Below are 16,577 nucleotides of genomic sequence, written 5' to 3'. Positions count from 1 at the left end.
TTTTTGATGGTAAGAAAATGGATTTGAATGGACTCTGTTTCTAGAGATGTAACATGCAGTAGTCTGTGTCTTTTAACTTGAGAATCGAGATTACTCATATTCACAGTTATTATTGAGAAACCCGTTCCTTCCTACTGTTTACCTGAGTTTGTAGTGTTTGGTGTTTGTTTTTCCAATTCTTGTTCATTTAGCTATTGCTCTAACATATTCCATTCCTTTATCTACTCTCTCTTGGATGTATTCTTTTTCTCTTTAGTTCGAAGAATTTTTCTCCTTCTCTATGGAGCTCATTTAGTGATCTTCAATCATCTTATCCTGCTCTTTTCATGGTTAAAAAGTTAGTTTCTCCTCAATTATGATAGATAGTCTGGGCTAGCAACTCTATCCTATCAGAACTTGAAATATATCATTCCAAAGGCCATACCCCCTAATAGGGCCACTCCCTGGGCCAAGCATATACAAACCATCACAGCCTATCTTACGGTAAGATAGATGGTGTAAGATATCACACCGTCTTACAGTAAGAAGGCTTCCAAGCATGTCAATGGAAACGGCATTTGTGCTAGGCAGAAATCTTCACTTACTCTTTGATGTCTATTGGGGCTCAACCCCCTCTAGTTTCACACATTGGCCTTCTTAAGCCAAATAGTCACACTATGAGTCATGTCCTGCTACAGCCAGGGAATGTAAGGAAAGTCCCGTGCTGTGGGAGGCTAGCCCTCATGGCTTTTATACAGCCATCTGTGCAGAAATTTGCAGAGGGATTGCTTGACCAGAGATATCTTGGATACAAGTAGAAGTGGCAGTGTCTGGAATGGTGAGCAATAGGTATGCACAGGACAAGGGGAACTAATCCCAGGAGAACATATCAGAACTTCTTAACTCTCCCCCTTCTAGATGGGAGGTGACCCTTTATACAGAGGACTAAGACTGTGGAATAGGATTGGGCTACCTTCTGCCCCCCCTCCCATTTTGCTTTTGTTTACAGATGGGAACACCTTCATTCAAGATTTCTTCTGGTACCCATTATCCTGTCTTCTGAATAACTGAGATATACTGGAACCTCAGAGACTCAAGAAAAAAAAGGCTTCGTATTCTATTCAACTCCGATGTGACCTGCTCACAGAGAGCAGCTTTGACTATAACACCATTCTTCAGATTTATTCTATGGGAATAAAATGGGAAGGAAAGTGGGTTAAAATTATGTATTTCTAACTTACCTTTTAGCTAAGGGCCAAACTGATTCAATTGTGTGAAATAAATCTTATTTAAGTAGTCTTACGTGTTAAAATCAGATAAAGCCAGTGTATGGAGGAACCTTTGAGAGGGGCCATGTACTTTTTATAAGAAACTGTCTGCCCTCCTAAGCAGGCCTCCTTAGAGGACACTGCCCCTGCAGAACCTTCAATTCTCTACAAAGAACCACTCTCTCCAGCATCCATCTAAGCCCACCAAAGACCCTTTTCTTTCCTTCCCAGGAGATACAGTATTGTCGTTTGCCCTTGGTGGAACCCAAAATTAACCCTACAGTGTCTTTGTTGATGTTCTATTGCTGTGAAGAGACACCAATGACCAAGGCAACTATTATAAAACAAGACATTTAATTGTGGGCTTGCTTACAGTTTCAGAGGTGTAGCCCATCATCCTTATGGTAGGTGCATGGTACCATGCATGGTATTGAAGCAGAAGCTAAAAGCTACATCCTGATTCACATGCTGAAAGAAAGAGAACTGGGCCTGGCCACATCTCCTAGTCCTTCTAATTTTTATTGAAGAGCTCCACTCTCTGGAACTTAAACATTCAAATATATGAACTATGGGGCCATTCTTATTCAGCCACTATACAGTTACTTGGAACATTCTACCACAGGGATTTTGGGAGATCCCACACTTGTTTACAAACTCTCGCTCTCTCTCCCCCACCCTCCATCTCAGGGCTTAATAGACTGGACATGACCCCAAACCACGCTGCTCTGATAAGGATAAACTCCTCTTCTGTGGGTGCTCTGAGAGAGTAATATTCCAGGCCACAGAGTTTCTTTGGGGTCTCTTAGGAGAGAAGGAGATAAAGTATCTCAGGGTAAGAGCAATCTCAGCAAACCCAATGTCACCTTCTTGGGTCTAACTTTAACAAAGGGCACTGGAGCCTTGTGACCATGATGGGTCCAATGTATTTTAAACTTCCATTAGACTTTGAAACAGCTAAGAGCCTTCCTGGGAGTTGCTGGGTATTATAGAATTTGGATTCCTAGTTATGCTGAACTGGTTAGGTAGGTCCTTTTATAAGGGCTCATGGGAAACTCATACTCAGGGACATTCAAATAGGGATATGGACCCCTCAATCTCAACATGCTTTTCAGAAGATAAAGGGAACCAGGCTCCTGCTTTGGGACTGTGCACTCAGTCTAAGTTTGCTCTGTATGTGGCAGAAAGAAAGGGGGTAGCTTTGAGTATGATTGCATAAGTAGCAGGTTCAACTGCTCACCCAATGGGCTACCTAAGTAAGACTTAGACCAGGTAGCAAAGGGGTCACTTGCTTATCTCTGGGCAGTTGTAGCCATGTGACTTTTGATTCTGTAAGCTCAAATTTTTTTTTTTTTTAATATTCTCTAATGGTTCATACCCTACATGATACTGGAGGTATTTTAAACTCCACAGAGAATCTGTGGATATCAAATCACCATTGCTTAAATACCAAGCCCTTCATGGAAGGTCATGAAGTGATGCTTAATGCCTGTCAAATTTTAAATCCTTCCACATATGTCCCAGAAGGAGAGGGGGAACCCCTCTACTCTTGTGAAGAGGCCTTCTTAGTGGCCGGCCGAGCAGCCCATCCTGACTGAAATATTCAGCCTCTGAAGACTCCAGATTTAGTATTGTACACTGTGGGAGCTCTTTCATCAAGGACAGGATTAGATACTTGGTTGCACTTTGATTATGAGTTTGGGCATCTTGCCTTGAGGCCTCTACTCCAAAATTCTAGTGCCCAATTTATCATGCTCTTTGCTTTCACTATAGCCCTTGAATTATCCAAGTAAAAGGAAGCTAATGTCTATAAAGATTCTACATATGCCTTCCTAATTCTACATGCAGCCACATTTTGAGAAAATCCATGTCTTTGCAGTCTCTCTCTCTCTCTCTCTCTCTCTCTCTCTCTCTCTCTCTCTATCTATCTCTATCTCTATCTATCTCTCAGAACATAATAGACTAGACACAACCCCAATCCCCATGCAAATCTCTGGAAGGAAAGTGGTCTTTTAAAAGACCACCAGAGCCATCATTAAGCATTCACAGAAAAATTTGTAACTCTTAGATGCTGTTCTTCTCATCCAAGCTTCTGTAATGGACACCAAACATCAGAAGATCCCATGGCTAGGAGAAATCAAGCCACTACCTCCAAGTATAAAGGGGAAGCTCTGGGTAATAAATAGCATGTGATATTCCCTGTTCTCTGGGAAGAGTTCCTGCTGCCTCCTGAGAGAACCTAATATTCCCCCACCAAGCTAGCTCTGGCCTCAAAGAAAGGATGTCAGCTAGACTAGTGCGGGTCGGGGTCTCTCCCAGTATCTCTTGTTTCCTAAACTTCTTCAGTGGAAGATCCTAAAGCCCCTCCATCTGATGCATCGCCTGGGACAGAAGACTCTATCACTGGCCAAGAGGATGTTCTTACTGAAGCCATGCAACAACTAGTCCAGGTTCATCACCAAATCAATCCACCAGACAAGCACCTGAACATCTCCAAAAGAGGGCCAGCAGGATTTTACACATGTCAGGAGGACCAAAGTCTCAACTTCTTTTAGTCCTGATAAATATTACAGGCTTGATAGAGGCTTTTCCATGTAAAACAGAAAAGACTCCAGGCAGGAGGACTGGGCTAGGGTAGTCCCAAACATGAGACTCCCAGGGTCTTACTGAAGGCTATATGGAAGAAGATACTATCAATGTGAAGAATACATTTTTGTTAGTTTGTTTTTTGAGACAGAGTAAAGGCTGTGTGGAAGAAGATACTATCATTGTGAAGAATACATTTTTGTTTGTTTTTTTGAGACAGAGTTTCTTTGGGTAGCCCTTGCTGTACTGGAACTCCCTCTGTAGACCAGGCTGGCCTTGAACCGGGAGCTCCACCTGCCTCTGCCTCTGAGTGCTGGGACTAAATGGGTGCACCACCACTGTCTGATGAATACTTTTGTTTTCAATATGATGCAGTAATTACCTACTGTTCTCCCTGCCTCACTGAAGTCTAGACTCGCAGATCAAGACTTTGTAAAAAATTCATCCTGCGTTTGGATATTGGATATTTAAAAGTAATATTGATTGTCCCCAGTGGCTTTGACAGATACTGTGTTACTATAAATAAGGGAGATGGGCAAATACTTTGGCTCTCTGGGTTTTGCTTATTTTGTTTTGTGGATCAAGCTGAGGCATTGAACCTGCTGACAAGTGCTTTACCTCAGAGCCAGATTCCCAAACCCTCTGACTTATTCTTATAAGACTTCTACTGTTGTTTCTTTTTTAATTTAAAAAGGCAAGTTTTGCATCTTTGAAAAATAAAAGAAAAATGAAGGGGGCTGGAGAGATGGCTCAGTGGTTAAGAGTGGTTAAGAGGACTAACTGCTCTTCCAGAGGTCCTGAGTTCAATTCCCAGCAACCACATGGTGACTTACAACCATCTGTAATGGAATCTGATGCCTTCTGGTGTGTCTGAAGACAGGTACTGTGTACTTATATATAATAACTAAATAAATCTCTAAAAAAAGAAAAATAAAAAGGTAAAGATTAAGTGCAAGAAACTAGTATAATAAACACTAATAATTGACTTGGTACACAGATAATCAGCTGAACCAACAAAAAATAAGTTGACTATTTCTTTTCCCCACACAAAGATTCCCTCTTATATTGTTGAAGGGTGTATAGATTCATATAGATTTACTGGAGAGAAATTTGAGAGCATTTAGTAACAGTGTGTCATTCCCGATTTCCAAATGTACTCCTCAGATAATCTCACAGGAAAGTGCAAATGTGAAGACATTTAATGGAAAAACTGAAACACCTTTAATGTCCATCAGTCATCAAAAGTATTAAAATGTTGTAAGAGTAGATGATATCCCTGAACCATACATTTAAAACTGTTAAATGAAGTCAGGCGGTGGTGTTGCATGCCTTTAATCCCAGCACTTGGGAGGCAGAGGCAGGTGGGATTTCTGAGTTCAGAGCCAGCCTGGTCTACAGAGTGAGTTCCAGGACAGCCAGGGCAACACAGAGAAACCCTGTCTCAAAAAAACAAAAACAAAAACAAAAACAAAAACAAAAAACAAAACAAAACAAAACAAAACAAAACAAAAACAAAACCCTGTTAAAACGAATAGCGTTTGGTAGTACACAGCTATAAACCCCGTACTTGGGACTGAAGCAGGGTAACCGCAAATTCTAGGAAAATTTGGTCTCCAAAGCATTCTCATAAAAGAAAAAAGTTAAAATAATCAATTTTAGATTATATATATTTACTACTCTATAAAAGGAAAATGCATATGTTATCTTGTGAATGCACAACAGAGTATCCCACAGTCATTTGAAATAGGATGTTTGATATACATATAGACTTGGAAATACTTCAGCTACTTGAATAGTTATGCTTTTGATTATCTAGTATTTATCTACGTGTAAGTGTTGGTCCACAGATAGAAAACCCCTGGAGAAATACAGGCTAAGTTTTTGCAGTGGTGGCCATTTGTGGTATCTGATAGCAAAGATTTTACTTTTAACTTAATCTCTAAATTGTTTTAATATATAAATGTGAGATTGTAATTGATTTTCATTGAAAGCATACTTCAAGCAAGACGAGCATGTTTTCAAAAGGTTGACAATTCAAGAGTAAACACTGTATTCATAAATTTGTAAAGCTTAGTCTGAATGTTGCATCAAGTTCAAAACTTAGAACTTGGTGAACCTTTCAAAGACTATTATAAACCCAAGCGTTCAAGGCCAGCCTGGTCTACAGAGTGAGTTCCAGGATAGCCAGGGCTATACAGAGAAACCCAAGAGGGTTTAGCCTAGTCTATACACATAAAACACGTCGCTAAAAATTAAGTGTAGCCACAGTACATTTTTATGCAACTGTGTTTTAATTCTAAATTGATGCTGGTGACTCAAAAGTATCAAAAATACTGCCGGGTATTTTAGGACGTGGGCACAGAGGAAGCATGGCTCTGTCTCCACAGTAAAGCCACTGATCTCAGCTTTGCGCTCTCTGAGTCTCAGTATCTCTGTGCTGTATGACCTCAGTGGCTTTCATCACACCATTTTCCTCTTGTAATAAAAGTTCACATGCAATCCATCATGCCCCAACATGAATGGGCAGCAGCAACGAGATGCAAATACGCCTGGCTTCTCCATCTAAGTTGGTTTTCCTGGGTGGTTTCTACAGGACTTGCTCCAACTTCACACAAGGTAGGTGAAGGACCCGTCTAATGAATGGCAGCGTTGTGGGGAAGGTGTGTTGGCAAACTATCCCTGGCCCCGGTGTCCTTGGAGGCCGTGTCAGGCCTTGGGCTTGTTTGTAGCACTCTACCGTTGCTATTTACCTAATTCTACATAGAGTCTTCGTAGTCCACATATGCAGTGTTTACCCTTGGCTTAGAATAGATTCCAGAGGAGACCTGAAAGGACCAAAGAAGAGAAGACAGAGGGGCAAGTCTTCCACTGGGCCTCTGCCCAGTCAGCCCATCTGCATTTTGTCTTGTGCACACACAACACTTTAAAAGAGGAGCCTCTTAGAAGTCCTATGGCCTTCTGCCAGCATGTCAAAAGAGCCTGTGACTCTGGAACATTCCAGAGGTGCTTCTGCTGAGCAATTCTGTGGGCAGTCATTGTTCAAAGATGTCAGAATGAATTGAACTGAGTGTGCTCCCAGAGTCCACGGAGGACTTGAGTCCTGCTTGGTGCAGCAAAGCCAGTATGCCCACACTTTTCAGAAAGTTCCTTTGTGGCGTCACAGATGACCTTTAGAATTTTTTTTTAAAAATTGTACATGTATGTGCGTGTTTATATGTGAGTTATGTGCACATGAGTGCAGGTGCCATGGGGAGCAGAAGAAGCCATTGGATCCCCTGAAGCTGGAGATATGGCTGGTTGTGAGCTGCCTGATGTAGGTGCTGAGAACTGAATTCTGGTCTTTTATAAGAGCAGTAAGGCTCTTAACTGTTGCTCTCTCTCTCTCTCTCTCTCTCTCTCTCTCTCTCTCTTTCTCTCTCTCTCTCTCCATGGATATCTTGAATTTTCCAGGAGTTACAAATTAGGACTTTTTCATAATACAAATCATTACTGAGGTTTTAGTCAGTATTTAGTTCCTTTCATATTGCTAGCCATAAAGCACTAGCTGATGACAGCCCAGCTCAACAGTATTTTAGGATAAAGATTTTCAAATAAATGGAACTTCAACATAAGTATAAACACGATTGAACTACACATCAGCACATTGCTCAGGGAAATGTACCCATAAGCCTCCAAAATTCCCTCATGCAATGATTCTTTATGTTTTATTTGATTCTAGATATTTTATTTGTTTTTTATATCTTTATTGTTATAGCTTGTTATATTTATTTTGATATTGTTGTATTTATTTTATATCTTTATTATTAAAGCTATCTGTGCTGGCAGATAAAGGATATTGATATGTGTCCTTTCCTAAGCAGCTATACTGTGAGGGCTATGGGGACAGTCTCCAAGAGGAAACAGAAGCCAAGAGGACAATGACGACTGCTTACCTCACTTGCCCAGTGTGTCTTCACTTGCTGAGCTGTGGAGGGACAAGTAAGCAGTGAGATTCCATTCAGGAAAGGTACAGCTCTGCAGTCTAAGCAGAACCCTCACTCATGGGTGGAATAGGGCTCCATGTGGTGCCGCACATGTCCCACAAGGAATGGGGTGTTTTGCTCACTCATTCTCTCACCCACGCATCTAGCTGTTACCATGTAGGGATTTGGGTCGTATTCATTTTCTCTGCTAGTAAAAGAACTCAAAGGCAGGAAGAATCCTGCAGGCAAAAGGTAACAACCTCCTGTTAATTAAGGTCAATTCTTCTGCCTGTTATCTAGACTGATCTCCAGGAGTATTTCCTACCCTCCTTTCTATCACATGAGCAATTGTCTTAGTATCCACAGAAGAACGGGCAGCCTGGGGCCGGTGGGCAAGCGGGCCCTTTTTCCCCTGGAGACACTTCAGTACCTCTCTCCTGGTTAGGGCCTGCCACATGTAGGGTGGGACAAGAGTTGTAGCTCTGGTGAAGCAGGGCGCTAAGACGGCAGACGGCATCTTTGGGTTGCCATTAAAAACAGACCATGTGAATTGAACCATGCCCTTGGCTATCCTAACAACAGCACCGGGCTCTACTGACAAAGCTTCCAAAACAAGGGTCAGTTTTCAATTAACTACAGTCAGCCCTAAGGACAAATGATGCCATGCTCCAGAGCGGAGCTACTGATTGTCCTCTGGGTTCTGGGACAGACAAGAGTCAGAGAAAAATTCTTCCCATTCCACATCTCACCCGTTGCTGGTTCTAGCTCCTGCTGAGTGTGGTACACCAGAGAGTAAACTTGGTCGCCACTTACAACGTTCACTGAAACAAGAAAAGAGTTGTATTGGCACAATTCTTTCCTCCTGTTCTTCCACTGACCCCCACACGGTCACAGCAGAATTGACTTTGGCAAGCAGACAACATCCTGTAGAGCCTCCCCTCCAGCTTGTGCTGTGTTGGCTCAGATCAGTGGGAAGCCTTACCATTCTCATACAGGGGCTCTGGCTGCCTTGGGCCGGGAGAGTTGCGGTAGGTGGATTCTTGGAGCACAGTCTGAGGAGGACTCCTGCAAACACAAAACACAGGGCATCCCAGATGTCCCGGGCGTGATCATCTGAGATTTTAAAGTGTGAAGGAAAGGGTCAGTTGGAAGGTAGAGCTCTGCGGTCTAAGCAGAATCCTCACTCATGGGTGGAATAGGGTTCTGTGGTGCCGCACATGTCCCACAAGGAAAGGGGTGCTTTGCTCACTCATTCTCTGATCTCACCCACGCATCTAGCTGTTACCATATAGGGATGTGGATCGTATTCATTTTCTCTGCTAATAAAAGAACTCAAAGGCAGGAAGAGTCCTGTAGGCAAAAGGTAACAGTGGAGAAATTGTGACCATGCCACGGCGGGTGGCAGAAGACAGAAGCAGCAGTGGAAGAGGGGCCTTTTACTAAGGCTGAGGAAACACACATACAGCAGCAAGCACACAGAGGAAGACCCTCAGCAAAGCGAGGGGATAGCCGGTCTTGAGAAGCTGAAGGCCAACTTCTCTTTGAGGGCTGTTTTGTTGTTGTTGTTGTTATTTCTAATGAAGGCCAACTTCTCTTTGAGGGCTGTTTTGTTGTTGTTGTTGTTGTTGTTGTTGTTATTTCTAAGTCATTGAAGGATCTTCCTCCCCTAATCTGGGGCTGATCAGTTGAAAAAAGACTGAGTGGCTGATTGGTCCCCAGATGTTGTGTAAATGTGTCCTGATAAGAAGATCTTGAACTTGGAAGCTGGAGAGGTGGCTCAGCAGCTAAGAGCACTGACTATTCATCAAAAGGACCTGGGTTCAATTCCTAGCACCTACATGGCAGCTTAGCTCACAACCATATGTAAATCCAGTCCTAGGGGATCCCCCACCCTCCTCCATGGACAATGCACATACATGATACACAGGCAAAACAGGCAAAAGACCTATACACATACAAATAAATAAATATTTTTTACAAAAGAAAGATCTTGAACTTGCTGAGTCAGTCTATCATCAGGGTAATATTGGAAGGAGGAAAATCCCACAAGGCCTTGTTTTAAGCTGCCAGGCTGTTGTCTCAGGTCAGGAGGGTATCAAAGAAGCCAGCATCTTAGAAATTCACCTTCTTCATTACTTAGTCATGATCCCTCTCCTTATCTGTTTCCTTATCAGGGAGTTTAACTCCTAGTCCATTAGAACGGTGCAGGATATTAAGTAAAGAAATAATGAGTCATCTCAGTTAAAATGGATAGTTGACCAGAGTAAGCAACTCGAGGAAGGAGCAAAAGAAAATGGCCGCACATACTCTACACCACCGGGATATGGAGCAAGTGTTTATTGTTGATGCGGAAGGTACTCAAACTAAATTGGGAGCCTGTGTGTTTCTTACTGTCTGAACTACATTTCAGAGATACACAGCTCATACAACTTACCTGGCCTAACATACTCTAGAATCTCAGGGTCTTTTCTACTTACTCAAAGCTCTCTGCTGTAAGCAGGCTGTCTGCATGAATAAACCAGTGACAAGACCAAAAGAAACCAAAGAAAACCGCAGAGGTGTTGGGAAGGAAGCCATAGAGAGCATGGATAAATGGCTTAAAGCGCTTAGTAAACCAGAAATGGCAAATTGATGCTCAAAGTTGCCAACAGGGGAAACTCAGCAGTGAGTTTTAGTTGTGGCAGCTCAAGAGGGAGGACATCAAGGTTTTAAAAGTAAGTTTTCATGGTATCCGAAGGCACCATGCAAGTTCATGAGAAGAGAAGCAACCAACAGACCTGCTCAGCTATGATGCCTATGAACACAACAACCACCAGTGTGGCATGACCCCCTAAGGGTGCAGTAGTGGCTACTTGCACTCAGGGCTAATGATGTCATCATCATTAGAGGAGACCGTACAAACCACCAGTTTACTAAACCAGCATGATTTCTAACTACATCTTAAATATTTGTCCTTACACCCACAGATAAGTGTAGTCCTCACTCCTCATCAAGGAAACTTCTCTGCAACAAACAGAGACCACTACAGAAGCCTCGACCAATCAAAATGCACAGTTGTGAAGTCTATTCCCAGTGTATACATCTACAAAACGCTTCCATACCAAAGGCTCAGGGAACGTCGCGGAAGAGGGGGAGGAAAGACAGTAAGAGCCCGAGTGTCCGAAGTTTGCTGCAAGACTGTGTCTCCCAGTCATGTCAGAAGCTACTGCCTTAAAGTCTCACCAACATGACTTTCTAAACAAAAATGATAAAAATAGACATAGTAAAGTGGGCAGGGGGGAAAGTCTGTACACAAGGAGCTCTAGGCAACTAAGGAAGGCTGAGAGCAGGAGAGACATATTCCTCAGAGAAGAGACACCCATCTGTTATCCAATACCAAATGGTCAGCCTTGGAAACAAGAACACAGGCAATATACAGACTGAGCAGGTGGTGCTTAGGTTTAGAAATGTGTGTGTGTGTGTGTGTGTGTGTGTGTGTGTGTGTGTGATAGCAACAGAAAAAAAGAGGCCATGAATTTGAAAAAGAGCAGGGAAGGGTAAACGAAAGTATTTGGAGGGAGGAAAAGAATTGACATATTACACTCTCAAAAAATAATTTTTAGGCTGGGCAGTGGTGGTGCACACCTTTAATCCCAGCACTTGGGAGGCAGAGGCAGGAGAATTTCTGGGTTCGAGGCCAGCCTGGTCTACAGAGTTTCTGAGTTCCAGGACAGCCAGGGCTACAGAGAGAAACCCTGTCTCGAAAAACAAAAACAACAACAACAAAAATTTACAAAGTAGATTTTTGCCATCATCATCCCCTAGGAGAAAGCCCTTACCTGAGTACATCTTCTGACTGTCTTCCTGCAAGGCAGAAAAGTGAGAGCATGTGTCAGTGGGGCTCTTTCATTGCCCTCCTGCCTTGGTGCTGCTCAGTTTGGGTATCACTATGTCCCCAGGAGGCACTTATAGGATCTTTCTTCATGTCACAATTAAAGTAATTCAGGTCCAGAGGCGTTAAGTCAACTTCCCAAAGCCCATAAGTACCAGAAACAGGATTTTGGACCCATTGCATGCTTTGCTTTTAATTTTGTAAGCACCCTGATAAATCCTATCCTGCCTAGAGTCTCAACCAGATGCGGACATGGTCAAGTTACAGATGGGATGAGGCAAGGAGTCCACAGATGTTAGAAAGGCGTGGAATTCAAATGATAGCTGCTCACAGTCTCTGACTGACATACCTTCACCTTGCTCAGTAGGGAATAGGTTAGACATAAGTAGATATTAAATTATGGGTTGGGATAAATGGAGAAGGTAAACAACTTAAAATTCAAACTAGAGAGCAATCATTGGCTATATTATCAAGTGAGACCTCCAGGAGGGGGAAAGTAATGTTTCACCCCAAAAATGGGAAAGATCCAGGAATGGTCAGAACCTGTAGGAATGTGAATTGTATTCCAGGGAGAAGAAAAAGCATGTGACAGCGCCCTTGGGTAAGACTGCTGCACTGACGTCAGGGCCGGCCTGGGCTGGGGTAAGCAGCCAAGTGTGCCTCTTCCCTGGTTGCTGACTTAATTTAAGAAATAGTTACATTTTTATGTAAAAGTTGAATCACAGAAGAAAAAGATATCAGCTGGTGAAATATGAAGACATAAGTAACTTTGCTAAAATGGCGCTTCAACAGACTGTGAACGTTTGTAAGGAGACCCACAGACAAGGCAGCTAGGGTATGCACTTCACCCCGCAGGCCGTGTCCCACAAGTGCAATCTGTTTCAGGGGGAAGGGTTATAGTAGCAAAATATAATATATTCAGTTACTAACCTATTTTTTTCTTGAGCCAGTAGCAAAATATTAGGGTCACTGTGATGGGGCCAAGACAGCCAAGCAGCCACTTAGTAAGTCCTGAGGAGAGATGGCTGATTCCATTCTCAGTGGGCGCTAAGGAGAGACCTGCGCACAAACTACTGTTAGGAAGGGATTGGGTTTGGAGAACAGACATCTCGGGTGTCAATTATGTTCAAGGGCTGCTCCTCATGAGTGGGGAGGGGCATCCTTATTTATCTAGAGAACTTCTGCTTCTTACACTTATGAAAGAGGATAGACATTCAAACACCATTCTCCATACCTCTCGTGTACATTACCTCTGACAGCATCATGTGCAGAAGTCCCGCCCCTGACAACAACCCCTGGAAATCCCAAAGCTCTCCCAGGATGCTGGGGGAGAGACACTGACCTTGAGAGTCCCAAAGCCTGACAGATACCTGTTAAGTTGAGAGCCACCACCTCACTTCGTTGGGCACCCTGGCCATTGCTGGCCTCACAGGAGAAGTTTCCAGAATGTTCTGCAGTCAGGGAGAAGTTGAAGGATGCTCCTCCTCCAGACGGGGCTGAGCTGTTCCCCAGAACGATGCTCTCATGATAAAACTGGTAGAAGATTGGGGGTGAGCCTCTCAGGGCCTTACAGTGAAGCTCCACCAGGTCCCCCAGCACAGCCTGGGTTCCAGAGTCCCCAAATGTAAGGACAGGGCGAGACACTGGAACTAATCAACAGTAGACAATTAGAGAAAGGTTCCGTGATAGTGTGACAGGCCCGTGTTTTCTGCCTGTCCTCTGGAGGTCTCAACCCAGCTGAGTGCCCTAAAGGCAGCTCGGGGAGTGTGGGGCTTAGATGAGGCTTGTGGCTGACGTGTGGTAATTGTGTGTGTTACGAACCTTTGACGTGGATGTTCACCAGCTCACTGGGAATGGGGCCATCGCCATTGTTAGCCGCACAGTAATATTGATCAGCATCGCTTTGCTTCATGTCACTGATCTCAAACTCTGCTGTGAGTGAAGGCAGTGTCTTTGTTTCCAGATTGAAACCCAGGGCCCCTCTGTACCAGAGGTAAGTTATATTTCCAGTGGCACTAGCAACAGAGCAGATGAGGACCAGCTTGTTTCCCTCCATCACCCATCCTCCTGAGGGTTGTGTCTTCAAGCTCACATCAGAGACAGGAATTCCTGTGGGAGACACAGGATACTGAGGAGGACTCTGAGCGGGCAGGGTTTCAGAGAGAAGGAGTAGTTGTGATGGTCCTGAGAGCTACGGCTACTGGCTAAGTCAGTGATTCTTACAGCTTAAGTAGGGGCTGGTGTTCTGTTGGATTGAAATCATCTTAGGTTGGGTTGATAGTCTCAGGGTAAGAAAAGCATTATACCACTAATGTTAAGTAGGTGATGCCATCTCCCACCCTACGATGACATAGTGTCTACTCAGCACAGTGCTAAGTCATGGATCTAGAGATAGGACATGAACACAAACTCCGGGGCAGTACTCATGATTAGACTTTTGAGTTCTCAGCCTGTAGGACCTACAACTCTCCTACAACCTCCCTCATAGGCACGAGTTTCCTTTTGCTGTGAACCTGCCCTGATCCTTTTGGTATAGCCTAACCCTGTGTGTTGGGATCAGCTTCCAGAAGGCAATCTTTACCTGTGGCTTAGATCTCATTATCTTAATTTTTAAAATTTCTGGCATAATTTTTAAAGTTATGCCACTGTAGATATATTGAAGACTGTCACAAGATATGGTATAAACTGTCTCTGCCTCTCTCCTTTCTCCTTCTCCTTCCCTCCCTCTCTTCTTCCCTCCCTCTCTTCTTCCCTCCCTCTCTCCCTCCCTCTCTCCTTCCTTCCCTTCCTCCTCTTCCTGTTGTTGTCATTCTCCTCCTCCTCTTCATCCTCCTCCTTTATTTTGGCAATACCAAGAATCAAAGCAGTGGAGCCTTCTATATGCTAGGCATGTGCTCTATCATTGAGCTAATAATACTCAGCCCACCTCTTTTATTTTTATTTTTTATAAACCATTTAGAACAAAGGTTCCCCTTTCCCTGACATCTCAGACATACAGCATCACGTTTAAAGGCACAACAGGGGACCTGGGGGAGTCAGAAAATATGGAAGCTATATAGAGGGGCTCGATTCTCTCTTGCCTCTTCTCTGAGCCTCCTGTAGCAGTTCTTGATGGAGAAACGGGGGCACACTTGTGTGGAAATGCCCTGAACCCATCACCCATGCAGTCCAGGTCCTTTGACTCAGAACTTCTATACAAACCTCTGAAGAGTGCATGGGATAAAATGAAAGTTTAACACATGCCTTAAGCCATAGGGATGCATGCTCTGTGCTCTCGGGGCTCCACTTTCCTCAGTCTCCTCACGGTCCCATCAGCCCATGAATGCCACAGTCTCTTTGGGCATTTGCTTAACCCTGAGAACCTCTCAATTTGGGAGACTTTAATAGTTTCTCTGTTAGGAATGAAAATATTCGCCAGATGAAAATACTGAGTCCTGTGGGTCCCTGGGGAGTCCTACCTAGTCCAGTGTGTACAACCTCAGGCCCTTCCTACAAGAACACTTTTTGTAGAATCCTTTTAGACACCAGTTACACCTACAGTTAGCATCTGCTCGTGTATGGACTACCCTGCATTTTCTCTCAGTAGACGTCTGTGATCCCCAGAGGACTTACAACTTCCCAGCATTTGAAACTGAGCAGGCAAAGGATGGGGCCAGGCACCTGCAACCCTCTCTTCTGACTGGGCCAGCCTAACAAGGAGCAAGAAGGCAGACACGCCTAACTGTCAGACAATTCTCGGGCATCAAGGACTTCCATAGAAACATGTAAAGCAACTATTTTCTTGTCCTGGATGTGGGTTTGTATTTCTGTTTAGGTTATGATTGAGTGCCTGGCCTTGGAGGTAAAGGAGAAACCAAACTAAAGACACATTATAGCATTAACACAGGCATGACTTAAATTTGGATATCAATGATGGACCCAGAAGATCAGATCCTTCTGTTCCCTCTGATCATGGGGATCTCTGATCCTGTGTTGCTGGGTGCACCAGACAATCATTTTTTTTAATGGATTCTTTTAAAGGATTTATTTATTTATTTATTTTATGTATATGAGCACACTGTAGCTGTCTTCAGACACAAGAGGGCATCGGATCTCATTACAGATAGTTGTGAGCCACTATGTCCTTGCTGGGAATTGAACTCAGGACCTCTGGGAGAGCACTCAGTGCTCTTACTCACCAAGCCATCTCTCTACCCCCCAATCCTTTTTAACTTTGTGGTTAATAGTTTGTGAGCAAGAGATCAATTCATGCATGGTAGATTTACATATGCTTCATAGTGGAAAATCTCTTGTGGCAAGAAAATCAATTAAATTTGCATATAGCAGAGAGAAGGAAAGATCGAGAGAGAAGGAACAGATATAGATATAGAGAGAAAGAGAGCTAGAGAGGGGGGAGGGGAAGAGAGAAATGAAAGGGAGTAGAAGGGAGGAAGGAGGGAGGGAGGAAGAGAAAGAGAAAGAGAAAGAGAGAGAGAGCGCGAGAGCACAGCTATAACTACAGAGTAGAGCTAAGAATAGCAGGAGGCAGCAGTCCTGTTGGTTTTGCATGTGGCTGGGGACTGACTGACAACAGCTCTGTGGCTCTGCCTTCGTCTTCTCAGCCATTGGCAGTGCATCCCCCACTGACTAGCACAGCCGGGCCTGGAGTCCCCAAAGGAGAACGGACTCCTTCTAATATAAATCTCTGATGCTGTCTTTTATCTTTTCCATCTTTATGTGACCGTATTTCCCTCCCAGTGCTGAGATGGCTCCAGAAAAGCTCACCCAGGCTGGGACAGGACAGGCATGGCTGCTCAGCCATCCATGTGCCTCATGTGCTGATTTGAGTGACAAGCTACCCCTAGACTTGTAGAATAAAAATTTTTAACTAAGTCCCAAAATGGAGTCAAGCATGCTCCTATAGAGCAGAGAAAT

The 16,577-nt window shown here is 43.8% G+C and overlaps 1 protein-coding gene across 1 annotated transcript in view; it reads right to left on the bottom strand.

Annotated features, from left to right (window-relative positions):
- Positions 1–6,100: 6,100 nt before the first annotated feature.
- Positions 6,101–16,577, bottom strand: part of LOC116093084 (Fc receptor-like protein 1) — a 15,659-nt gene continuing 5,182 nt past the window's right edge. The window contains exons 3-10 of the mRNA XM_031374265.1: positions 13,485–13,772; positions 13,034–13,312; positions 12,594–12,722; positions 11,611–11,635; positions 8,775–8,857; positions 8,542–8,613; positions 7,763–7,794; positions 6,101–6,655 (exon numbers count right to left, since the gene is read on the bottom strand). Of these exons, the coding sequence (XP_031230125.1) occupies positions 6,587–6,655; positions 7,763–7,794; positions 8,542–8,613; positions 8,775–8,857; positions 11,611–11,635; positions 12,594–12,722; positions 13,034–13,312; positions 13,485–13,772 (977 nt within the window). The 3' untranslated portion in view covers positions 6,101–6,586. The remainder of the gene's footprint in view (positions 6,656–7,762; positions 7,795–8,541; positions 8,614–8,774; positions 8,858–11,610; positions 11,636–12,593; positions 12,723–13,033; positions 13,313–13,484; positions 13,773–16,577) is intronic.

This window comes from Mastomys coucha, unplaced genomic scaffold (genome assembly GCF_008632895.1).
Source record: "Mastomys coucha isolate ucsf_1 unplaced genomic scaffold, UCSF_Mcou_1 pScaffold16, whole genome shotgun sequence".
Classification (NCBI taxonomy): domain Eukaryota; kingdom Metazoa; phylum Chordata; class Mammalia; order Rodentia; family Muridae; genus Mastomys; species Mastomys coucha.
Note: the sequence above shows the minus strand (reverse complement) of the source record. Positions and strands in the feature narration are given on the sequence as shown.